Here is a 26969-nt window from a genome sequence, read left to right as displayed (position 1 = left end):
ACAATTCCAGTGGAGGACAACTCTTTCTGTCGTCTGAAGGCACAAGGGACCAAGAATTCAGTTTACACCTAAGGACCACCTGCTGCCACCAGCTCAGTGCTGGTATCCAGTACCATCTGCAAGATCCAGGTCCTCTGGTGACGCTGGAGTCTTAATCTCATCTTCAGAAGCAGAACTCTTGGGTAGTGGCGCCACCAGAGTCTCACATTTCTTAACAGGCTACTACTTTGTCTGTTTGCCCTCTTGTTACTCTTTGGGGGCTTGCTGGGAGGTGTTCTTTGAAATAGCTTCAGGGATAGTCGAAGACTGAAGTCCTTCAATCAGCAGGCTAACGGCTCCTTCAGACACTGGCTGGTGTCCACTTACCACGGGGAAGTGGGTGGAAGGGAAACTGTGGAAGGTAAGAGTCCCAAGGGACACCTTTCATGTGAAAGGAACCGGAGGAAGCTGTTGCTTCTCTAGCTACAGTCGCAGGTTCGAATCCTGCCTCGGGCATGGATGTGTGTGATGTCCTTAGGTTAGTTAGGTTTAAGTAGTTCTAAGTTCTAGGGGACTGATGACCTTAGAAGTTAAGTCCCATAGTGCTCAGAGCCATTTGAACCATATTTTGGATGACACAACAAGTCAAACGTATATTTCAACATCATCAGATGTTCAATAACATTGACATATTTAGTATCATTGTTTCATGTCTGGATTTAGAACTGATTGGGGAAACCGAAGAAACTTTGTCACAGCAAAGTTATGCTACACTAGAGGAAACACACTCACCAGAATGGTGATTACAAAAAATTCTTGCAGATGAAAACATGGGTTGTAAGACTAGTGCTCAAAACACGTACATTACCAGACTCTGAACTTCCACCTAAACAGTCTTTATGTGCATTATGGCTCTGTAAATTTCCAGCCACCATCCATGCCATCACTGAGGTACAAACAGAGGTGCCACTGCAAGACTTGGCAAAGAAAGCAGACACCATTGCAAACAGCTTAAGAGAGATTTGCACATATGCAAAAATCGGCAATAGTCAAGAATGTGGGAAAAGGCAGAGGTGGAAGCTGAAGAAAATGGTCCTGTAACACATACAACAGCCTCTTACCAACAACAAGCAAAGGCCGAACTCACCATGGAGCAACTAGCAGGAGAAGCAGCAATATTGAACACTTAGGTAGCGACACACCAACAGCAGCTACAATGTAGCAGTTTGAAAGACAGGAAAACTGCCATGTAACAAGACTTGCTGGAGCAGTGGGGCTGATATTATAGGCGTTTCAATGACTCAGTGTGTCAATACTCTCAACGCCTCAATTATCCAAATTTCAGAGACTGGCGGTAAAGGACAATATCCATCAGCAACAACACAAGTGCCCAGACCAAAGTGAAGTAATAAGATATGCAAACACCATGTTAGCAGCTGTAGAACAATCACACTAATTGTTTATACAGGGCCAATTATCAGATGAAAAGTTTCTTATCAATATAGTTTCAGAGGACAGTGTCTGTCCAAGAGGTGCCTGTGACACACTGTGTGTTTTGTTCTGTTTTAGGGTACAAAAACAACTGAGGTCATAAGCTCCCATGTTATAGCGTAAGAACACTAATATGAAAAGTACATTAAAAACAACTACATGTCAAGTCAGATCAATCGAAGGGAAGAGAGCAAAGAACAAAGACTTCCTCTTGGAGAAAAGTCCACAAAATATGCTGTAGAGGCAAGAAATGTCCCAAACTAAAGATTAAACATCCTTTGCTATATTGCTATGATGTATAAAAGGTAAAATGTAGTTAAAAAAAAAGAAAAAAGGGAAAGGGGGGTGGGGCATTTGGTCAGGAGATGGTGAACTATCAAACGTGGATGACAATGAGCACATAGTGGTGGGGGCTCATACCAAATAAATGACTATGGCTAAAATGACAGTGCCCAATATGCAATCTAGCTAAAATGGTCGAGTGAGAGAGTTGAGAGGAGGTCGGCCAAACCACTGGGAGAGGTTCAATTCCTTGGAGCTCGTTCCCATGAAGAGAACACCAGTGGTGATGCTAAAGTGATGCCACCTGCTGACAGATGGCAACACACAGATCATCTGATTGAATGGATGAGTTAGCAGGCCAAGGTAGGAGGACTGCAGCCGTGACAGCAGTGTCAGCAGCCTCAGTTCCCATCAGACCAATGTGACCAGCAGACCCATATAAACTTCACAGTGAATCCCTTAAGAACTAGCAATTGGAAGCTTTCTTGGATCTGTTGCACTAATTCTTCTGATTTCTGTGGCTGCTGCTGTACTTTACAACCATACAATCACATCTTTAAAAAAATGATGTATTTTGAAATCCTCCCCCTCATCTCACAATTTCTGAAACAGTGAAAAGTCCTTGTACGGTAATGCTAATAGTATATTTAACAACAAATGCAACCGTATACGATATACTTACATCCCAAAGATGCAGTAGTCAGATATTAGTTGGAAGTATGCCTATATACCGCTATCTGTGCTCTCTGTCTGCCATATAATGGTTGTCGTAAATGGTGATAGTTTTTTTTGTCATTTCATGGTGCAGCCATAAAAGACAGGCTCCTGAAGGATTTAATAGAAACAGTAAGGTCTCACTCTCCATTGAATCTGGGAATAACCAAGATGGAGGTGGTGAGAGGCTATTTCCATTTTGTTTTTATGGTCTTTATTTTATTTGTTTCATTTCTTTGGTTGTTTGGTTTTGGATATTACGTTTGATATCTACTTTTTACATAACCTTTGCTAGTCGGTGCAATAATGAGGGAGCATTGTATCATCCATTTCAAATGCTACACACACACACACACACACACACACACACACACACACACAAAATGCACCGTGGCCATGTGATTATTGCAATATTATTGCACAATTTACAGCATGTATCACAATTTTAAAGCAATAAGTAACAGGAGGTTCATATTCATCAGGTTTCTCTTGAACCACACATACTTGAACATGTTCACCAATCGAGGAAATGAAAACTGATTATGAATTAAAGACTGAATTTTCAGGATATTGTTTCTCATGTGCAAATTTACATCATAACTGTACAGTAGGATTACATCAGAGAACTGTTTTAGAAAATTCTTCCATGGTCTGAATGTGTAAACGTCAAGTGGCTGGATTATGCCAGTTGTTGAAGCAGGAATCATCATAATTTTTACATCATTATTACCTTTGTTTATGTTATTAAATTTATTTTTTGTTTGTCCTGCCCAGGAATCCAAACACAGAACAGATCATTCGCCAACAGTAGGTAAGTAAACATCCGCAAACTGTTTAATAGCATGATCTGATGTTAACTTACCAGATGTCAAAGCAAGTGCAACAATATTATCAGCTTTGCACATAGTTTGTCGAGCAATGAGTGCAAACTGGCCACCTGTTTCCCGCAGGACTATGAGCAAAGGGGGTTGTAAAACACCACTTGCAGACAGTATTGGCTACATCATGTAGTTATGGGTTAACAAAGTCAATGATTGAGCGAGACATTCAATTTTTAGTATATCTTTGAAGGATAGAGTACAACCTGCACATGTCTACAAATTAAATCCAGGTTGTTCTGAATTGTAAACATTGTCCTCTCCTAATGATGTAATATTCAATTTTACATTTGCATTAGCTTGTTCTACTAATTGTTCTAAATTGGTTAATTGTTTTTGAGTAACAGATTTATTAATCTTTCTGGAAATAATTCTATGCCTTACCTTAAATTAGTGAACCAATTTCATAGGTGCTGTGAATAGGTGGCACGACTAACTTCATCTCCTGCCCTTGTTTCATGTCCAAGTTATGAAAAGGTAGTGATTTACTGCATGCCTTCCAGAATTCTTCCAATACATATTTTGAAATCTGTAATAATTTGCTGCTTCGTGTCTCACCTTCAATGACTTGTGATTCCCATCCATATAGTGATTTTATATCCTTAACCTTTCTGAAATTATGTTGGACTGTTTTTAAACTCTTATTCCTTTTTCCATGCCAAAACTTAACTGCCCTTCTTTTTATATTTGACATCCATCACCAATTTACTCTTCGTACTGTCTTCTACAACATCCTCATAACACTCTTCAAACACCTCTTCCGTTGTGACAGCCTCAGGAAACACACTTTTGCCATCATAGGTCCAAGCACTGTAACTGTCTACAAATACATCAGTGTTGATGGACTCTTTAATCAAATTTTTAAATGTAATGCGAACAATGTTTCTTCGTTGGTAATGAAAGAGACCATATCATATTGTGGATGATCAAAGTTTTTGCGTAACAGGTGTAATACATTCTTTGGATTCATCATTCAGTATTCAGAATAAACATGTATACACTAGATCTGTTACATTCTGTATACTCTATTTGATTTCAATCTGACGTTTGGTCTGCAAATTCCGGCCATCTGTTTATAGGAGCTGTGATTACCAAAAGACAATATGTGCCCCTGTGTGCACACTGTTGAATGCATGCATACGTTAGTGCATAACTATCCTGTTGTCCAGCCATCCAACACTTCCTCATCATTCTCTTTCTGCTGAGCATTTCAATGTCCATTCACCCCTGCCGCATGACGTGTATTGTTGTAAACATGAGGGGGCCATGCGTGCGTGTGCAGTGATCTTTGGTAGGTAGGGGGCATCATGCTCGTATCACTGCCCTCCCCCCTGGAGTACATGGTCATAGTATATGTCTCAATATGCATGCGCCCCAATGTAAGTCCATATTAATGCTTCCTACATTCTCATAGTTACCACAGCCTTCATAATATTTTCTAGTGTAGATTGGTCTTTCCTGCAATGGACTCTTCTGGTGATCTATCACAAATCCATGTAATAAGGAAATAAGGGTGTACAATGTATGATGATTCCTGCTGGAACAACTGCATAATCCTGCCACTTTATGTTTACACATTCAGACCATGGAAGAGTTTTCTAAAACAGTTCTCTGATGTAATCCTACTATATCGTTATGGTGTAAATTTGCATCGGAGGAATAATATCCTGAAAATTCAATCTTGGATTCATAATCAGTTTTCATCCCCTTGATTTGTGAACATGTTTAGGAATGTGTGGTTCAAGAGTGGATACATCACAGAAAAACCTGACAAACCTCCCGTTAATTATTGCTTTAAAAATAGTGGTACATGCTCTACATTGTGCAATAATATTGCAATAATCAGGTGTGTGTGTGGTGTGTGGTGTGTGTGTGTGTGTTTGTGTGGTGTGTTTGTGTGTGTGTGTGTGTGTGTGTGTGTGTGTGTGTGTGTGTGTGTGTGTACAGAACTTCTTTGCAATGGATAATACACTTCAACTACACATGCCCCATACCATTACAGAGCCTCCACCAGCTTGAACAGTCCGTTGCTAACATGCAGGGTCCATGGATTCATGAGGTTGTCTTCATGCCCGTACACGTCCATCCACTCGATACAATTTGAAATGAGACTGGTATCACCAGGCAACATGTTTCCAATCATCAACAGTACAATGTCAGTGTTGACAGACCCAGACGAGGCGTGCAGTGATCAAGGGTACACAAGTGCATTGCACTGTCTATCAAAGATAATGCAACACAACCTAAACATGGGCTGCTGCACAAAGCCAAGGTAGTGATGAGTTAACACTCATTGGGAACTGGGCATCTCCTGCTCTCTTTTTGTTGATGACTTTGTGATCTATTGCAGTTCTTCACAGACTTGTGTCATTGAGCAGTGTCTTCATTTATGCCTCAATTGTCTTTATTCATGGAGCATTGACAGTGGCATTCACTTTTCCACTGATGAAACCATTTGTATGAATTTCTGGCAGTGCAATGGGTTTCTTCCAGCATCTCTACATCTTGGGCCCATTGCTCTTTCATTTCCTAAAACTACGAAATTCCTGGGGCTCATACGTGATAGAAAATTTTCTTGGCCATCCTACATGTCGTACCTGGCTTCCTACTGTACCCAGTCCCTCAATGTCTTACCTGTTCTAAATGGGACTTCCTACGGAGCAGATCAGGCCACCCTCCTCCATTTGTACCAATCTCTTGACAGCTTGAAAGTAGACTATGCGTGTTTTGTTTGTTCATCTCCACATCCATCCCTCTTAAGTGATCTTAATCCAGCATTGTGGAATCCATTTGGACACCAGTGCCTTTTACCCTAGCCCAGTTTAGTGTCTTTGCAGAAGCTGCTGAACTATTGCTGTCATATCAGCTTGATGTTCTCCTCATATATATGAATGCTGTTTATCATGCCTAGCCACCCATCCTATGCCTCCTTTTCTGTTGACTCCCTTGACTGCCAGTACGGGGTACATCCTATTTCTCTGTTACCTCACAGAGTTCAAGTTTGGCTGTTGCTCCAGCAGATTAGCTTCATGCTACCTGCCATGTTCCCGATGAGTGTGTGAACCCATCACACCTTGACTTCATGCAACATCCAATGTTGTTCTTGAACTTCATTCACTTCTTTGTTCATCTTGGACATCACTTGCTTCCTAAGGAAACTACTCCAGATTCAATCTATCACCATAAGTTTCTCACCCTTAACACACATCTTAGCAATAGCACTTTTGCGTAGACATATGGCTCCAACACGTACCACTACCCGAGTGCCACTTGCCAATTCTGATACACTTTGAATGCTTTTTTGTCTACGTAAAAATGATACATGTATTTTTTTTTATACTTGTCCGTATGGCCTTTGAAGTGGTGAAAATGCTCCCAAAGAAAACACAGTTGTTATCTGTCTGAGCACATATGAGGGTTGGAACTTTAATAGTGGCAACTATTTATTTACAGCCTATACAAAATAGATACATGTTTCAAAGTTTTACTGACCTTCAAAGTAGTTACCAGCATTGTGTATAACCCATTGCCAGTAAAGTTGGAAGTTGTAGGATACTCTTTGCAGTGCCAGTTGCATTGACAGTTCGAGTGGCGCGGTCTGCTGCCTGACGAATTTGTAGCAATTCTGAAGCGAATGCTGTTAAGTGTTTCCTTCAGTTTAGAAGTCAAGTTGAACTCACAAGGACTTAAGTTAGAGGAGTGCAGTAGCTGGTACAGCACTTAGCAGCCCCATCAGTCAAACAAATCAGTAACAGCTTGCATCCGCACACTGTCCTGTTAAATGATGTTCTAATCCTGCAGAAAGTGTCACCACTTCTTTCTCTAGGCTGTTCATTTTTTGAACACAACCTATGACAAGCTTTGAGACAGAAGTGCTGACAATTTCTGCAGAACCTAACCGTCATTTTGCAGGACAATGCTCAAGCATGTACAGTGCAAGCTGTTACTGATTTGTTTGACTGATGGGGCTGCTAAGTGCTATACCACCTACTGCACTGTCCTGACTTAATCCCTTGTCAGTTCAACTCGATTTGTAAACTGAGGAAACACTTCACGGCACTTCAGAACTGTTACAAATTTGTCGGGCAATAGACAGCACTGCTCGACATGTCAACACAACTGGCACTGCTAAGAGTATCCTACAACTTCCACATCACTGGCAACGGGTTATGCAAGATGCTGGTGACTACTCTGAAGGTCAGTAAAGCTTTGAAACATGTATTTATTTTGTATGCGCTCTAAATAAATAGGTGCCACTATTAAAGTTCCAACCCTCGTATCATTGAAACAGTAAGAGATATAAACAAAAATGAGGAAACATAATTTCCATGGTTGCTACTGTACTTTACAATTATACAAACGTATCTTTAAACATTTTTATATATTTTGAAATCCTACCCTCACTTCAATTTTTGAAATTTTAGAAAGCTCTTGTGTAGTAAATCTAGTAATATGTTTAACAACAAACTCAACCATATATGATAAAGATGCAGTAGTCAGATATAAGTTGGAAGTGCGCATATACACTGCTATATGTGTACTTGTCTGCCTTATGATGATTGTCATACATGGTGATAGTGTTTGCAATTTCACAGTGCAACCATAAAAGATGGGCTCCTGAAGGATTTAACTGAAACAATAAGGTCTCACACTGTCGAATCCAGGAATAGCTAACACGGAGGTGGCAAGAGGCTATCCCTGTTTTGTTTTTTCATGTTCTTTGTTTTGTTTTGTTTCTTTGGTTTTGGATATTACATTTGACATCTACTTCATTATTTGACAGTAATGGCTACAACAAAGAGGACAACACTCAGGATGGAGCCCTGTGGCACCCCATTCTCCTGGATAAATGTGTTGGTAAAGGCTGAATACAGACATACTTTGGACATTCTTAGGATACCAGCCCTCCAGCAGATGTCTTAGCCTTACTCTAAAAGGAAAGAAAACTGCCACAGTTAGGTATTTCTGCGGAAAACCCTTCATGATGGGATGACAAACTGATGGCATGGTCAACTGCAGAACAGCATGTTCAAAATCATATAGTGTAATGGTTAGGGAGAGCAAGAATATAGCCTCCATACCAACCGGCCATGAACCATATGTTCAATCACCCTGCAAACACAGCTGGTGAGAGAAATCGGGCAGTAGCTAGAAGGACAGTGTTTGTCATTACCGGGCCTTGGTACGGGTCGACTGTGGCTTCACCCCAGCATGTGGGAAACATGCAATTGTACATATGAAGGAGGAAGTGCTTGTCTGCAAGACAAAGGTGCTGCAACTTCTGAACGTGAACATTATCCAGTCCTGGGGCAAAATATCTGGATCAAGTGAGAGCATGATGTCATATTAAAGACGGCATTGTAGCATTCACGAATCAGAGTGGAGAAGGGTATTATCTGAACATCCTCCACTCACTCCCGAGGGAGGAAGGTGGGGTGATAGTTGCTGGAGCTACAAATCTCCATGAAATAGCAGCGTAAGGTGTTGGGGATACCAATAGGGTCCACAATGACATCATCTGCTATGGTCAGGCTGGAAATTGGGAAATGGACCTTGGTCCCAGAGAGCCAGTGTAGGTTGCCCCACATAGTGGGAGAGGGAGCAAAACCATTGAAAGAACTAGTAAATGAAATCCAATAGCTGTTTTGCTTTCCCAAAGAATGTGACAACACTGCACATGCAACTGTTAATAATGAACACAGTTCACCACCATAGGATAATGGTTAAAAATGCAGAGAGCATGGCTCTGAGTGTGAACCACATCATCCTCCAAAGGACTGGGACACGGCATGGTAAAGATGAAGTGCGAGGTATGGAACGTTCTGTGGTGATAAGGATAACGTTTGAAAGGTACTCTACCTGGTCATCACAACTGGGGAAATGTTGTTCATTGAAGGGTAACAGGGAGAAGTAAAGCCCCCAGTCAGTTTTAGGAAGCTGCCAACTGGGTTTACATGTAGGTGAGGTAGGAGTCAGCAAACGGATAGTGCACAGGAAATGTTCACTCAAGTATGTGTCAGAGAGAATGGGCCACTTGATGCAATGGGCAAGTTGGGCAGTGCAGAACATGAGGTCCAAATGGGAATAGGTACGCATGGGTTCTGAAAGGAATGTGGGTGCTCCAGTGTTAAGACAAATGAGGTCAAGTTGACTGAGAAGGTCAACTGAGAGGGCACATCTTGGACATATTCTGGAAGAGCTCGAAGAGGATGATGTTCATTAAAGTCACTGAGCAGTAAAAATGGGTGGGGAGTTGACCAATGACATGGAGGAAGTCTGACGATGTGATATCGAATGACAGAGGGATGTAGATGATTCAAAGAGAAAAGGTGAAGTGAGGAAGGATAACACAGACTAACAGCTTGCACCCAAGTGTTCAGTGAGATGTTTTAGAAATGAACATCATCCCAGTGCACAGCATTACTCCCCTATGAGATGGAATGCTATCTATGGAGGCAAGGTCAAAGCGGACTGGAAGGAAATGCAAGAGGTTGCAATTTTGTTTCTTGGAGGCAGAAAATAAGTGGACGCTGTGATTCCAAGAGCAGCCATAATTCCTCCATGTTGAATCTAATGCTGTGAACATTCCACTGTAGTTAAGTCGTAACAGGGAAAGGGGAGGAGGGAACAAATGAAGATTTGTCACCTCAGTAACTGCTGAGTGCCAGCCTTTGAAGAATCTGCCACAGGGCGCAGAGGCTGAAGGATCCTGTTCCACATGATCTACAGAGGCATTGCCATTCTCTCTGGGCCAATCTGCAGATTTGAAGGCAGGAAAATAGTAGGCAATGTGCACCAGTGAAATGGAGGTTGACTGGGTGAGGTAATCATGTGGCAACACCATCAGAGAGGCTCTCTGAGTCAGGGAAGGAGAAGGCTGTTTGTCTTTGTTTTCTTGCAGCCTTTGCAGTTGACAGATGAAAACTCAGACATGAGAAGTCTTTGCGGGAGTATTCCTTTTGTCTTTTCTGGCCTGCCATTTGTAAAGCAGGTGATTTCACCACCAGGGATGAAGATTTGTTGGCTTGTTGCACAGCTGGTGGTGGTGGTGGAGGAGGAGGAGGAGGAGGAGGAGGAGGCAATGGGGATGCTACCTTGATACAGGGCAATTTTACAGCTGAATTTGAGATTGCAAGTCTGCGTGGCCGTGTAGTGAGGTGTAGCAAGAATGGGTACTGTAAGTGCCAGATGGTAAAATGCAGGGCTTTTGACTAGCCAACCAGTTGTGAGCAACAGGGTAGGGTACTTTTTCCTTCATCTGGATCTCCTGGATGGTCCGATCATCAACATACATAGGGCAGTCTCGGGATGAAGCTGGACAGTCAACACTGCAATTGATGCAGCGGGGAAGAGGAGGCAGGCAGTTGCTCTTGTGAGCATCTCCATCACAAGTAACACATTTAGCCATGTTTTGAGAAGACATGCAACAGTGGTTGCAACATTGTCACTGGTAGCAACACATCAGGTTTGGAATATACGGTTGGAGAGTGATGACTTCATAGCCTGCTTTGATCTTTGATGGACACACTAAGTGATCAAATGTGAGAAAAGGAGTGTGTGTAGGCACTAAGGTTGCATCAAATTTTTTTTATTACCCTACAGACTGTAGTGATGCCCTGATCTGCGGGTAAGTTTGGATTTCTCCCTTGCTCAGACCATCAAGCAGCTGAGTGTAAACACCACACACAAAGAATTCAGCATTCAATGGGCCTCAACACAAACAGGAAAGCCATGGAGGAGTGAAGCTGTAAGCAGCTGTTGGGCTTTAAAATCATGATTGGTCTCCAGAAGCAAAGTTCCATTACATGAATAAGAGCAGGATCTCAGAGTGCCTGCAATTGCATCAACACCTTTCTGAATAACAAACAGATTAACAGCAGCAAGGCCTGACCACCTTCAGTACGTGATACCCAAAGGGCAGCTGGTATTCATTGAATCTTTAGTCTCATTCCATTTACATTTAGTAGACTTAGATTGAGGTGGTGATTGGTTCTTTGCAAAAAGACCCCTCATGATTGCCAGTGTCTCCGATGGTCTGCTCCTTCCAACTCGCCGGTCCCCTATACAGAATTACCATATGTTTTTTACTACATGGATGATGTGTGTTTTCTGATACAACACAACAGCATGCAGCACACCTGTGGTAGCTTTTCAACTGCCTACAAGAATATGGAGGTGTTATTAATGTAGCGAAGTGTGTATTGAGGAAAACTGAGTTTAAATTTCCTGGGATACTTTGTCTGCCTGGCAGGACTGTCACCATTGCCACAACGGGTCAAAGTAGTCCTACTGATGCCTTTTATACAACTTGAGAGGGACTTCATAGATTCTTAGGCATCTGCCACACTTGACTGCCATCCAAGAGCAACTGACAGTGTTCCTCGGCAGCAAGAGTACTGCAAGTAATTGTAATGTATCATGGAGTACAGCTACTGAAGCAGCTTTCCAGGACATCAATAAACACCTAGAACAGGCAGTGCTGTTGAGACCCTGAAGATTGAATGCCCCTTGGCACTTATGGCAGATGAGAATCAAACAGCAGTGAGAACGACTCTGCAATTGAAAGTCGGTGGCACCCCAGTGTTGCTTGCTATTTATTCCACAAATGAACATTTCAGCCCATCCACTGAATGGAGACATTTTGCAGTTTCTATTGATCATGAGCCACTGGTGATCATTTCTCAGTATGACCTAATTTCAATTCACCCCATCAGTACAGGCAGGTTGAATACATTACATAGCTCTAAGCAATGTGCAGCACATAGCAGGGAAAGACAACCTGGTTGCAGAGGTCCTGTGTCGGAACTGCGCCAGTTTAAACTCTATTCATTGGACAAAGATAGCATTAAAACAACAGAAGGATGCCTTTTTCTTGCAGTTGCATAAAGGAGCAGCAAACTGTGCTGCAGCTCTGGTGTTGCCAGTTCACAATGTGCTAGATGCTACTTGGTGTGACACAAAAAGAGGAAGGCAGTGACCCTACATACTGGAACAATACTGTTGGGAAGATTTTGACACACCAAATAACTTGGCACATTCAGAAGTCCAGGCGACAGCCAACTTGGTGTCCACTAGAGTTGTGTGGATGAGAGTGCAGAAAGACTGTCATGCATGCCTGACAAACCAGACAATAAGATCAGCAGGCATGCTTTCACACCTGTTGTGCACTTTGATATCAGCCATGTTTCCACACTTATGTTTGGACATCATAGAACCACTACCATACTCTACTAGACTTTGTTATTTGGTAATGATCATTGACTGTTTTACCAGGCGGCCAGAGCTCATTGTGATGCAACATACACGCAAAGAGGATAAGTTCTCCATAAAAAAAAAAGAGTAATTTTGCCATTAAAGAGAATTCATGTGCAAATTGTAGCGACGAAATCACGAAGTTAAACGAACGTGTGTCCAGCTTACAATTTATAATCAGTGCTCTGAAAGTGGATATCTTGACTTTTCAGCTTAGAAAAAGTGAGCAAAATACTTGACAAGTTCCACAAAGCATGACACCTGCTAGCGAAAATTAGACTAAAGTTATTTACGAAAACAGTGTGCAAGACCTGCAAAATTGTGTAAATGGTAAAAGTACCAGTGACACAATCTTTATGCACAAAAACTCTTTTGAAGTGCTTTCAACTGCAGACTGCGATATCTCAATGAGCTGCATTAAACCACATGGAATGAAAAAGGATAACGGAAACTAAGACCGACAGGCAGACGGGGGTGCATATGGGAGTGGATTATTATTTACAGCTGATTATCTTGTGGTCTTTGTTCATCCTACACTTGCTTAATAAAGTTATTATGTAAAACAAACTGTGAACTAGAGAATAAGTTTGAGTTTCCGTAAGTTAATTTCCTATCTTGAGCTATTATTGAGGTTATGTTCACAGACTCATGTATGTCAAAAACACTGCTAATGTTGAGAATAAAGGACTTCTATTGAAGGAAAAAACTAAATGGAGCATAACCCACATCCTTTTGTCTTTCCCTCTCCTTCCCTCTTTCCTGATGAAGAAACCAGGGGTTGCGAAAGCTTGAATATTTGTGTGTGTGTTTGTGCTTTTTATTGTGTCTATACTCTCAAATTTTGGGAGAGGGGTGGGAATGTCTGAATGAGGATACAGCTGCCTAAATTTCTAAGAAACAAAAACTAAATAAAACCTAGCATTTGAAAATTCTAGTAATCCAGAGCAAGAATAAAGTGTGGTGATGTCAGCACACATAAAATGCTAAATGAAAGCACAGTTCTGCTTGCTTTGCCACTGTGTTGACATGTAGGCATGATTTTCTGGGGAAATTTTACTGCAAATGCTTGCAAGTATGAATATCGTGAGCAGTTGTTAACCAAACATCTCACAGATAGCTGTTCAGGGACACAGGAAGGAATTATTGTACTTACATGCCAATACAGATGTTTCTGAATGATATTTATGGTTTCTAACAAGAGCAATTTAGGATGAGCTGGGCAATTCACAACAACAATATGAGAACCAAAAATAATTTTCATATACACTATGCATCCCTACTAAGGTTAGAAACAAAGTTTTACTCTCCAGTGCAGAAGTCTGATAGGCTGCAGTGTACACCAGGCAGACAACTGAAAATCCTCAATATTATACAAAGTACAGTAAAAGACTATTTCATTACTCACAGTTTACCAGAAATTCTGGACTTAAGAGAATAATTTTTTCTAATTTTCATATTAAACAGGTTTTGCCTTAGCCAGTATACAAACAACTGATGAATGTTCCATGTGAAACTAAAAATGCTTTGTTCAAAGTATTAGACCTGAACAGTAAGAGAAGAAGAAGCAGCAGCAGCAGCCTTTTTCAAAACAAAGTTGTTTCTCATAACATCCATATTTGATGTAATTTAGAAGCAATTATCACTACGATTAGATTACCACTGGTTATAATTTGTTATTGTACATGCTATAGAAGTAGTCCACAGTGATTTCTCCCAGTTAATGAATAACTTTAGTTGTTCCACATCCTTCAAGGCTCTCCTGCATGATGGAATTTGTGGAATACGATATGTAAATGAATGAACAAATGAGATTTTGTCCAAAAAGTTTGTCTCCTTTCCGGTGAGTAGTGCTCTGTTCTCATATTATAATCCATCCTCAATTTTCATTACAAGATAGTTGTCTTTATTTGAGGCCAGTGCTTATGTTTTGTTAGCTGTGTAAGATGGAAACCACTCAGTATCTACTATCCTTATCCCTGTGATTCCAGCCTCTTTATTAAAATATTAAGATTAATTGGGGCAAGTGTCATTCACAGATGTAAGACCATCTGTTATGCAAGTTTCAGTGAATCCACTGTTTACATGTTACCAACAAAATATACTGGTAGTGTACTATAAATATAATATAAATATTTAAATGACATTTTAGATTATTCTCTGTGCAATGAGATTAGAGTTACAAAGCTGATTATCTTCATAGCGTTGCATTTATTTTTCTAGGTGTCAAATAAGCTCACACTGATGTAAATAAAAAGAACTACACACTAACTCAAAGTAAATCAACAAATGTTGATCACAAGATGAACGGTTTTATATGGAAATTCATTAACATACATTTAAAAAAAAAGTGTGCCTACAACTATTCCACAGTTTACTTAGGCACATACACTTACACTGACATCATATCTCCGATATGCCACTATATCAACTAAGTAAGCATCACTGATTACAATCATTTGACCGATTGTAAAATAATAAAAGGAAGCTCTGACAATTTCATTCACAACTTCTTCACGAGAACTGGCATCTGGCATAGTGCTATAAAACATCAGCAGTTCAAAAAGATCTTTTCTAAGAAGTGGCTTCTTAATAAGGAAATCAGATATATGTGCTAAGCCAAATTCCTGCCCCAGAGGATCTGTCTGCAACCTGGAAAAAAACACAATTACAATACAACTGAATCCATTACAACTGAAGATGAAATGAACAATATAGGAAAAGACAGATTGTTACTTACTGTAAAGATGACATGTTAAGTTGCAAACAAATGCAACTAAAATATGCTAACTCATAAAGTGTGTTTTGATTGTGCCTGTCTGCAACTTAACATGTCATCTTTATGGTAAGTAGTAATCTATCTTTTCCTCTAATGTAAAAAATTCCAACTCGGAGTTTCCATTATCTCATAAAAAATGTAATATTGGTTGTAAAGTGGTCTCTTAAGATCTAAGCTCATGTTTAATGGTAAACTCCTTTCACACAGGGAGAGCACAATGAAGGGGGAGGGGGAAGGACAAGGAAAAGTTGCCTACAACAATGCTGCAAAATATATGACAGTAGTATTCTCAGTAAATTCAAATGTGAGAGGGAATGAAAAATCACCATTACAGTCCATCAACAAAGGAAGAATAGGGGAAATGATTCACACAGTCAAAACATTTTGTATAGTGGTAGTAGAGTGTGCCTGAGCAACATACTAAACATCGCAGCCAGTGTTTTTTTTTCCCCTTCTTCTTCTTCTTCTTCTTCTTCTTCTTCTTCTTGTGTGTGTGTGTGTGTGTGTGTGTGTGTGTGTGTGTGTGTGTGTGAGTGAGAGAGAGAGAGAGAGAGAGAGAGAGAGAGAGAGAGAGAGAGAGAGAGAGAGAGAGAGAGAGAGAGAACAAAAACATTGTATTTGCTACAAAAAACATTTTGTTCATTATTTCTAAAAGAGTATTTGTTTCCATGAAGCAGGGAACTAAAAAAGTACAAATTATGAAAAACAGTATTTTAATGGTATAAAACTGATGTTTATTGTTAAATGAAATGGGTTAAGAATAAATATTTTGTACCACATGTAAGTGCATTAGAATCATATTAAGGGATTCTGGAAGTGCAATGGGGTGAAGTGATGGGGAGTCACTGGTGGAGGGTAGAAGTGGGAATGGAAGTTGGCTGTCAGAATGTGGTCAAGTACTACCATCTTCCATAGGTCTAGAAACAGGAAGGCTGGCCCATGAAACTATAATTGTTTCACAGAAATATGCCAAGCCTATTACAATGTGCCTTATAAATCATCAGCAACACACCCACCCACCCACCCACCCGCCCACCAGCAAACAGCACCTTTATGCATCTGGGAACATCCATCTTTGTTGATTCATCATTTAGAGTTGTTTTACTTAATGCTTAGACCACCAAGCATCCACATCAATGGCATCAGTTCCTTCCACCATTTGTACTGAAACATCCCTTTCTGTGTTACCAATTGTACAACGTTCTTTTGGGGTGTAGATTCTGTCACAGCACTTACCACTTTCCTTGAAAGCACCAAAATCCATATTGCAAGGCAGGAAGAAATGACATCTAATAGAGAAATAGTGCATAATTTGCTTGAATCTTTTATCTTGAGATGAGCCAATGCAGAAATGAATAAACGAGTGATTCCTATTTTTGCCTGGACACACATCTGAGTACAAGTGAAGTTTCTTTGTGTCTGGTTTGATCTCACTAGTGAAATAGTACAATATGAATGACCACACGTCATTGGCCCCTTTCTTGGTCTGCTCCTCATCATAAATGTGTACTTTGGAACTCTTCTCTTGGAGGTTGTGTATAGCGAGTACATCCACACAGCTGCCTTTGGTAGAATACTACCTGGACAGGTATATGAGGTAAAGAAAAATTTTTCATGTAGTTGAAGGTAACGCAGATTTTTATCATTGGGCTGACACGATTATAAGTATAATTTCAAAGAGGAATAAATTCTGCAACTTCTGAATAGTTAGAACACTTGCTGCTGCTAATTTAACATTTTGTGATAAATGGGGAGACTTCATCTTTGTTTGAAGTTCTTCACAGATACTGCACACTGGGAGTCTACCAAATCTGTAGCCAAAGTTCCTATTGAAACAATGAACACATAAGATTAGGATGTTCCTCACAAAAATCTCATGAATTTTTTCAAGATTCAGCCTTCCATTCAAGTAATTTACTTCTTCACTCCCACAATGAGAGGTTTTGACAGGAAACTTGAGAACTTGGTCCCAAATTTCAGTGAAGATTTCCCATGATATACATGCTTCTGCTTTACTATGTGTAAATCAACGAATGCATTCCTACAGACCTGCATATGCTCCTGATGTCTAATTACAAAATATGTATATGCAGTGTCACATTCCACTTTTGGTTGTTTACTGTTTTGGTTAATGGGATACCATTCAATCAGTCTCTGTAGGTGTATATCCTGATCATTTTTTGTTTCATAACTGCAAAAGCACAAAATAACTCCAGTCTCTCTCTTCTTGCAATATATTGAAGTAGTGATGATTGCCCCTAAAATGAACATGAAAGTCACCTAGGTGAAATTTTTGTCTGACTTCAATTAAGTAATCTTAACTTCAGCATTAACAATTATTTGGATACCTTTCATGGAAGTTAAATGGCCGAACAGATAATACGTAAGTAAAAGTAATAACTTACACCATAGCTGTAGGAAGGTCAAATACGGGGTGTACCAAAAAGAATCATCTGATTTCACACATCTATATTTCTGAAACTAATAAACATATACAATGAATTTTGGTTTTTGGTGAACAGGAAACTCAAAAAGTTGTTTTTTTTTCTTTTTTCTTTTTTTCCTTTTTTCTTCATATATTTTCATAGGTGTTCAATACAGTGCCCTTGAGATGCATTGCATATGTCAATGCAGTATTGAAATTGTTCCCACACTGCAGCGAGCATATCTTGAGTTACAACTTCTACAGCTGCTGTTATGTGATGTCAAAGTTCATTCATTGTTGTTGGTAATGGAGGCACATAAACAGATTCTTTTCTAAATCTCCACTAGAAACAATCATATACTGTCAGATATGCTGACCTTGGAGGCCAGTAATGTAAGCCTGAACAGTTTCCTAATATTGTCACAATCCTCAGATTTAAATTTCCTGCACTTCCCTATGCCAGTGTGGTCTGGCCCCTTCCTGTTGGTAAATGAAGTCATTTGAATCCGTCTCCAATTGTGGGAAAAGAAAGTTCTCAAGCATATTGAGATATGTGCTCCCTGTAACAGTATTCTCGGCAAAGAAAAATGGACCATGGACCTTTGCCCTTAAACTGTACGAAACATAACATTTTGGAGAGTCCCTCATGTTGTACAACTTCATGTAGTTGTTCCATACCCTATATTCTCACAATAAGATGGTTCATCTTTCCATTTAAATGGAGTATTGCCTTGTCATTAAAAACTTAGCGTGGATGAAAACTGTCATCTCCCATCTTGCCAAGACGTAACTTACAGAACTCCACACAAAGGGCTTGCAGTATTCGAATTTTGTATGGTTTGATGTGTAAACACTGATGCAACACATGCCAGAAGGACATCGGGGGTACACTGAGCTGTCAAGCTGCACGGCGAATGCATTTCTGTGATTCCTTGTGAAACTATGACAGAAGCATTCGACATCTGTGTCGGGCACTCTGGGATGACCCAGCAATTTTCCTTTACACAAATAACCTATTACTTGGAATTGTCCATGCCACTGTCTAATGCTCTGTGCCATAGGTGGAGCCACACCATACCTAGTATGGAAGTCACACTGAATGTTATTACTGACCTGCACCATGCAAAACGTAGAGCAAAAAATGCTTCCTGTTGTCTCAATACTATTTTCACAAGAACTGAAGTGGGCTCACACTGCTGCTACCTAGTGAGAACCACGTGAAACTCTAGAGTTAGCTCTTTCCAACAGTATGTTGTTCCCACACATATCTCAAAAACAGAGTAATCATTATTATTTTTTTAAAATCAGATGATTCTTTTTGAAACACCTGGTACTTTTCTGAGGAACTATCTATCCTGCATAGCTTTTATATGCAGTATTCTTTACCCTTGATCACTTTACTTTATTCCTAGTTTAATTTTCTTCTTTGAGATGATGTTTCTTTCCTGCCATAACTTCTTTACCCATGATGGAAATATGTTTATGAACACAACAAGAAAAAGGTCAATAATATGCACAGCACAAAAGTCACATATGATATACCATCAATGACAACACTCAATATCCATGTAAACAAAAGCAAGCAAGTATGCCAGTCTTGACATCCACAACATAGCAGTGATCTCTGTATAGGTCAGTTGGCACTGATAGATATTTTGTGTTGAAACGCACAAACTGCAGGATTAAATTCCTCTCAACACAGCATAACTAACCTGAAGGCTGGGGTAATGGCAAAAGTGCTGCTAGAGCATTGTTCCTTTCAACACTGTAACATGCAGCTTCCTTCTTAGAATTCAAAAATTGTGCTCAAATGAATTTGTGAAAAACGTAGACTTTTGCCATTCAACAGTGATTGATTCATATGTGTATCTCTGTACAGTGCACTACACTACTACATGGGAAATTGGTTCTTTGTTGTCCTTTATGCCATTTGTAGCATTCTTATGGGAAAGACCAGTTCCCCAACCACAACTTTAGTCCACATTTCAATTTACTTACGGGCTATACCCCCAAGCATTCCCCACCCAGTACGAGTAGACAGAATTACACTCTGCTTGTGTTTATATAGTGGTGTTATTTCCAGTTTATTAACAATGGCAAAGAAGTGTTTATTTTCAAAATGTGATGTCAGTGGCCTACGTAATGTTGATGGGAAAGGAATTGTATAGATAAATATGGCACCTTACTGTTAGATATTGTTGACAGCATATTTTAAAGCTGAGCACACTGATGTAACCACCTGGTGGTGAATTAATGAATGGCAGGAAAGTTGCTGTACTTATCTCCCCATTAATTGGGTCACTAGCAGACTGGAGGGCAGAGTGTGAGTTACCATGAGCAGTTCAGTGATAGAGTTGTTCTTATGAGAATTGACAGCAAACCAACATCGACAATGATAGTTCAGGTACTCACACCAATGTTGCAAGATGAAGAGGTAGAGAAAGTGTAAGAGGATACTGAATGGGTAATTTAGTACATAAAGTGAGATGAAAATCTAATAGTCATGGGGGATTGGAATGCCTTGTTAGGGAAGGAGTAGAATAAAGGGTTATGGGAGAATATGGGCTTGGTGGTAGGAACTACAGAGAAGAAAGATTAATTGAGTTCTGCAATAAATTTCAGCTAGTAATAGAAAGTATTCTGTTCACTGAAGTTTAAGAGACCAGTCAGAAAGAACTGGTGCACAAAGAAGTGGGATATAGAAATACTAAGGTATGAAGAGATATGGTGGAAGTCCTCTGAGGCTACAGATGCTGCGATAAGGATCAGCCCAGTATGTATTTCAGTTGAGGAGTAATGGACATCATTAACAAGGACAATCACAGAAGTTGGTGGAGAAAAAAAAAACATAGGTACAAACAGGGTAACTGCAAAGAAACCACGGATAACAGAAGAAATATTTCAGTTGATTGATGAAAGAAGGAAGTACAAAAATGTTCATGGAAATTCAGGAGTACAGAGAAACAAGTCCCTTAGGAATGAAATAAATGGGAAGTGCATGAAAGCTGAGGTGAAATAGCTGCATGAAAAATGTGAAGAAATCAAATAAGACATGATTGTCAAAATGACTGACACAGCTTATAAAAAAGTCCAAACAACTTTAAATTCAGGGGTGGAACATTAAGAGTGTAGAGGAGAGAGTGGATAGGTGGAAAGAGTACAGTGAAGGCTTCTATGAGGCAGAAGACTTGTCTGGTGACATGATAGAAGAAGAAACATAAGTCAATATGGAGGAGACAGGGGATCCAGTATTTAGAATCAGAATTTGAAGAGGTTTAGAAGACTTAAGATTGAATAAGGCAGAAGGTAAGGGTAACATTTCATCAGAATTTCTAAAATCAATGGGGGAAGTCACTACAAGATGACTATTCAGAGTGTAGAATGTACAAGACTTGCTATATGCCATCTGACACTTAGGAAAAAAATCATCCACACGATTCCAAAGATTGCAAGAATTGCTGCACAATCAGCTAAACAGCTCATGGATTCAAGCTGCTAACAAGAATACTATACAGAAGCATGGAAAAGAAAATATAAGCATGTGTTAGATCACAATCAATTTGGATTCAGGAAAGACAAAGTCACCAGAGAGGCCATTCTGACATTGCTGTTGATAACAGAAGCAAGATTACAGAAAAATCAAGACATGTTCATAGGATTTGTTGACTTGGAAAGAGCATTTGAGAGAGTCACTTGATGCAAGACATTCAAAATTCTGAGAAAAACAGGGGTACGATTTAAAGAAAGATGGGTAATGCACAATATGTACAAGAGCCAAGAGGGAACAATATAAGTGGAAGACCAAGAACAAAGTGCTCAGATTAAAAATGGTGTAAGACAAGGATGTAGTCTTTTGCCCTTACTATAAACATTGAAGAAACAATTATGGCATCAAAAGAGGTTCAAAAGTAGGATTAAAATTCAAGGTGAAAGGATACCGATGATAAGATTCGCAGTTCACATTGTTATCATCAGAGAAGGTAAAGAAGAACTACGGGATCTGCTGAATGGAATGAACAGTCTAATGAATACAGTACACAGACTGGATACCAATGATATGAGGGACCTTCCATGCCAGAGTATCTCTGTAAGGAAACTTATAAAGCCACAGCAAATGCTGCATGACAGATAGAAAAATAGAAAAGGGAAAGAAGCAGCATATGGCTACAGCCAGACCAAATGCTAAATGACATGAGTATGGACTACAGTAACACTTATTGGAATTACAATCACATGGGATATGAAGCAAAGCTGGTAACTGGATTGAAAATTTCTTGTTTCGTTTTAGGACACAAAAACAACTGGGGTCATATGCTCTCACATCAAAACTATACAGGATGGAGAAAAATTGTACCACAAAATTTAAACCCCAGAGAGCTGATGCCAGTAGGAACCAAAATTACTAATGTTGTGTATGTCAACAATGAAAAATTTTTAAACTATGGAAACTTGGCGCTATGCACTCCAATTGGCTGTGGGATTGCCCTGTTGCCAGATGCTCTGGACATCTCATCATGACCACAAATGCTTTGCCTGCCAGAGATCACGCTGTATCCAAGGTGGCCCGCACGCTCGGTGGTAGTTTTCTGCCCTCCCACTCCGCGGTGGGGGGGGGGGGGGGGGGGGGGCGAATCTGCTGGGGTCCCGACACATCCATTGTAGTTTCATTATAAGACATACAAGGAACAAACCAGTGAACAACTAAACTGTTAGTTAGTGTACAGAAAGTCTTTTACAAATTGTGTCTACTCTGAAAAGGGCCTTTTTTTTTGTAGCTTTACTTAAAGCAGGTGCTCGAACTGGTGACCCTCTAATGCGACACAAGCTTGGTAACGTTGGATTGTGTTTTGCCGAACTCTTTCAAAGATTCCTGACATTTCCCTGATGTGATTGGCGGCATGTTGAATGCAATCCATTAATTCCTCTTTGTTTCTAGGTGGTTCATGTCGGCGTGGGTGAACTAGATCCTTGAAGAATCCCAACAGGAGGAAGACTTGTTGCATGGGGTCTGGTGATAGTGGCAACCATGCCCTTTGAGCACCTCTGCCAATTACCCAGCCATTGAAGAGTTCATTTAAATATCCGCACACAGCACGGCTCATGTGCGGATGCCCCATCATGCTGCAACCACATGCATAGCCGTATGACCTAGGGAACATCTTCCAGCAGGCCAGGTAAAGTTTCTTGAAAAAGTGAAGGTAATTTGCCCCAGTAATTTAAGGAGGTAGACAGACCGGCCCAATCAGTTGGTCACCCACAATGCCTGCCCAAATGTTGAGTGAAAATCGTTCCTGGTGTCCATGGACATATGTGATGAAAGGATTTCCCTTGCCCAGTAATGAACATTTTGAGTGTTGTAAAGGCCATCCCAATGGTAGGTGCACTCGTCAGTAAACAACACCATGGCAGGGAAGTCGGGATCTCGTGCAACATGTTGCAAAAAAATGGTTCAAATGGCTTTGAGCACTATGTGACTTAACATCTATGGTCATCAGTCCCCTAGAACTTAGAACTACTTAAACCTAACTAACCTAAGGACATCACACAACACCTAGTCATCACGAGGCAAAGAAAATCCCTGACCCCGCCGGGAATCAACATGTTGCAGAAACCACCATCAAAACCCTAGCCTGTGGTCATAGTCTGCTACAGGATTTAGGTCTTGGACAGGGTGGAAACGGAATGGATGCTGGCCATCATCCCTCAAAACCTCCCAGACTAACCGATGAGTGACCCCCATGTCATGTTCAACCACTTGGGTACTTGTTGGAGGTGCTTCCTTGAAGCACACGAGAACAGTCATCAGCAGCAACCCGTCATGTTCGAGGTCTTCCAGCATGGCCATGATATTCTGCTAATGGGACTGTTTTGCCAAGTCACCAATGAATTGCTGTAAACATTTGTGGGTGTGGGTGGCGTCTTGCTGGGTACCGTTCCTCATACAACCGTCAAACTTCATGTGTATTACCATCAGCTAATGCATAAACAAAACCCATAACTCCTTGTTCTTCAAATGAATACTGTGCTGCCATGGTTACTACATGACTAAATCACAGGTGATGCGTGTATGCTCTAAAGTGAAGCTTACATGCGAATGCCTCTGATGTGAGGTGGAGACAAACAACAAGAACTACTCGACACATGTACATATCATGTTGGGGCAGTGATGTGGGTGAGGGACATTTGTATATGTGAATCAACAACCATAGCACTGCCCATCAACCAATGAACAGCAACAGGGCAATCTCACAGCCAATCAGAGTACATGGCGCCAAGTTTCCATAGCTTAAAAATTGTGCATTGTTGACCTACACATTAGTAATTTTGGTTCCTACTGGCATCAGCTATCCAGGATTAAAATTTCGTGACACTTTTCTCCACCCTACAGAACACGAAAACAGAGTTAAAAAACTACTAAACATCAGTCCCAACTAATATATGAGAAGACAGCTAAAAACAGGGATGTGGAGAAAGGGCTACAAAAGACACCACACAGAAACAGAGGTTCAAAACTAAAAATTAAATGGCCTTCACCATACTACTTTGATGGACTAAAGTAAAATGTGGTCGACAGCCTGCACCTCATTTGCTAAAATGGCTAATAACTCAGATGGCAAACCCAAGCAGGACTGTAAATGATTAAAAGATGGGCATTCCATCAGGATGTGGTGAACAGTTTAAACTTGGTTGCAATGTGTACAAAGTGGTGGGTGTGTGCCACTTATCAAATGATGATGGCTAAAAAGGCAGTGCCCAATATGCAACCTAGTTAAAATGACCTCCTCCTGGCGGGAGGTCCGAGAGGTCATCCAAGCCACTGAGAGAAGCTTAATAATCCTGAGTTTATTCTCATGAAGGGAGGTCCAATGATGATGTGAAAGGGACACCACCTCCTGACCAACGGCAACACAGAGATCATTGCAGGGAATATAGGAACTAGTGGGCTGAGGTACAAGAACTGCAGCCTTGGCAGCAGCATCAGCAGCCTCTTTTCCTGGCAGACTGACATGACCAGGAGCCCACATAAACTTCACAGTGGCTCCATCCAGAGTGGGAAAGCGAGAGGTTTCCTGGACCTGTTGCCCTAAGGGATGGGCAGTGTAGAGAGCACAGACTTTGAAGGGCATAGAGAGAGTGAGCAGAGGACACAATTGAAAAGATGGTGTCACTGGATGTACCCATGGCCTGATACAGGGCAAAGAGCTCGGCTGTAAATAGTGAGCAGCGTGCTGGAAGCTGATGTCTAAAGACATGGGCGCCAATGACGAGGGCACACTTGACACCATAGTCAGTCAGAGAGCCATCAGTGTACACAAAGGTATTAGTGCGAAATTCTATACAAAGGTCATGAAACTGAAGGCATTAGAGTGAGGTAGGAGTAGTGTCCTTAGGAAGTGAATGAAGGGCAAGGTTAACACATGCCACTTCACGAAGCCAAGATGGTGAAGGGTTCATCCCCTGGGAAAGTTGAGGGACACCTCATAGAGGTGATCAAAGGAATCATCGAAGGAGGAGGTATGAGATGGGTGGCCACGTATGGCAGAAATTGCATGCATATCTGCTGAGTAGAAAGTAATGGCAGTAGGACAGTAGTAGTTCAGCAGCTTCAGCATATAGACTCAACTGGGCTAGTGTAAAAGCCACCAGTGGCCAAATGGATGCCATGGTGGTGGATAGTATTGAGACGGCATAAGAGGAATGGATATGCAGATGCATATACAAAGCACCCATATTCGGGTTTCCAATGGACAAGGGACCGGTACAAACAGAGGAGGGTTGTTCGGTCAGCACCCCAGGAAGTACCAGTGAGGACACGTAGGACATTGAGGGACTGCATACCGTGGGTTGCCGGGTAAAACACATGGGAGGACCAAGAGAGTTTTCTACCAAGCATGAGCCCCAGGAATTTCAGAGTTTCAATGAACTGAAAGGCAACAGGACCAAGATGTAAAGATGGTGGGAGTAACAATTTGCACTGTCAGAAATTCATGCAGACAGTTTTGTCAGTGGAAAAATGATAGCCATTATCAATGCTCCAAGAGTGAAGATGATCAAGACATCTCTGAAGATGCTTGGTGAGACAGGTCCCTGGAGAACTGCAATAGATGGAAAAATCGTCAACAAAAAGGAAGCCATAGATGTGGGAGACTTGCCATTAGAGAGTTACTGGCAATAACAAAGATGACAATCAGGACAGAACCGTGAGAGACACTGTTTTCCTGGATAAAGGTGTCTGACAAGGCAGAACTCACACACACCTTGAAAACTAAGTCTTTTAAAAATTCCTGAAGGAAACAGGGCAGGCGGCCACAGAAGACCCACATGTAAAGAGTATGGAGGATACCAGTTCACCAGCAGGTGTCTTAGGCCGTCTCCAAATCGAAAAACATGCCCACAGTCTGTCAACTGCAGAACACCATGCTCGAAATCCACACTGTGCAGTCATTAGTAAATTGCGAGACTTGAGCCACCATACCAGCCAGGCATGAATCATACATTCCATCACCTTGCAAATGCAGCTGGTGAGAGAGATGGGGCAGTAGCTGGAAGGAAGGCTTTTGACCTTAGCAGGCTTAGGTATGCGTATGACAGTGGCTTCATGCCAACATCCAGGAAATGTGCCCTCTGCCCATATGCAGTTGTACGTGTTAAGCAGAAAGTGCTTGCCCAGAAGAGAAAGGAGCTGCAACATCTGAATGTGGACAGTGTCTGGCCCTGGGGCAGAGGATTGGGATGAACTGAGAGTATGACCTAGCTCCCTCTAAGTAAAGGTGGCATTGTAGCACTCACCATTCTGAGAAGAGAAGGGTACTGCCTGAGACTACTCCACTCGTTTCTGAAAGAGGAAGGCAGGCTGATAGTGGGTAAAGCCAGAAATTTCCGCAAAATGGGGGCACAAGGTGTCTGAGATAGAGATAGGGTCCACAGTAACATTGTCTGCTACTGTCAGGCCAGAAATTGGCACCAGAGAGCCACCAGAAGTTGGCCCACACAACAGAGGAAGGGGTGGAACTGTTAAAAAGAACTAGTGAATTTAATCCAGCTAGCTTTCTTGCTATTCCAAAGAATGCGATAACACTTTACACGCATCTGCTTGTAATGAATGCAGTTTGCCATCATAGGATGGTTAAAAATGGGGAGACCATGTCCCCATGTGCAAATTGCATCACGT

General features: G+C 41.0%; 1 protein-coding gene across 1 annotated transcript in view; it reads right to left on the bottom strand.

Moving 5' to 3' along the window:
• LOC124613763 overlaps positions 1-26969 on the bottom strand; it is a 195103-nt gene that overhangs the window by 34825 nt on the left and 133309 nt on the right. The window contains exon 8 of the mRNA XM_047142479.1: positions 14990-15245. Within this exon, the coding sequence (XP_046998435.1) occupies positions 14990-15245 (256 nt within the window). The remainder of the gene's footprint in view (positions 1-14989; positions 15246-26969) is intronic.

The sequence above is a fragment of the Schistocerca americana genome, chromosome 4, assembly GCF_021461395.2.
Source record: "Schistocerca americana isolate TAMUIC-IGC-003095 chromosome 4, iqSchAmer2.1, whole genome shotgun sequence".
NCBI lineage: Eukaryota > Metazoa > Arthropoda > Insecta > Orthoptera > Acrididae > Schistocerca > Schistocerca americana.
The sequence above is the reverse complement of the archived record's forward strand: the minus strand, read 5'-3'. Positions and strand labels throughout refer to the sequence as shown.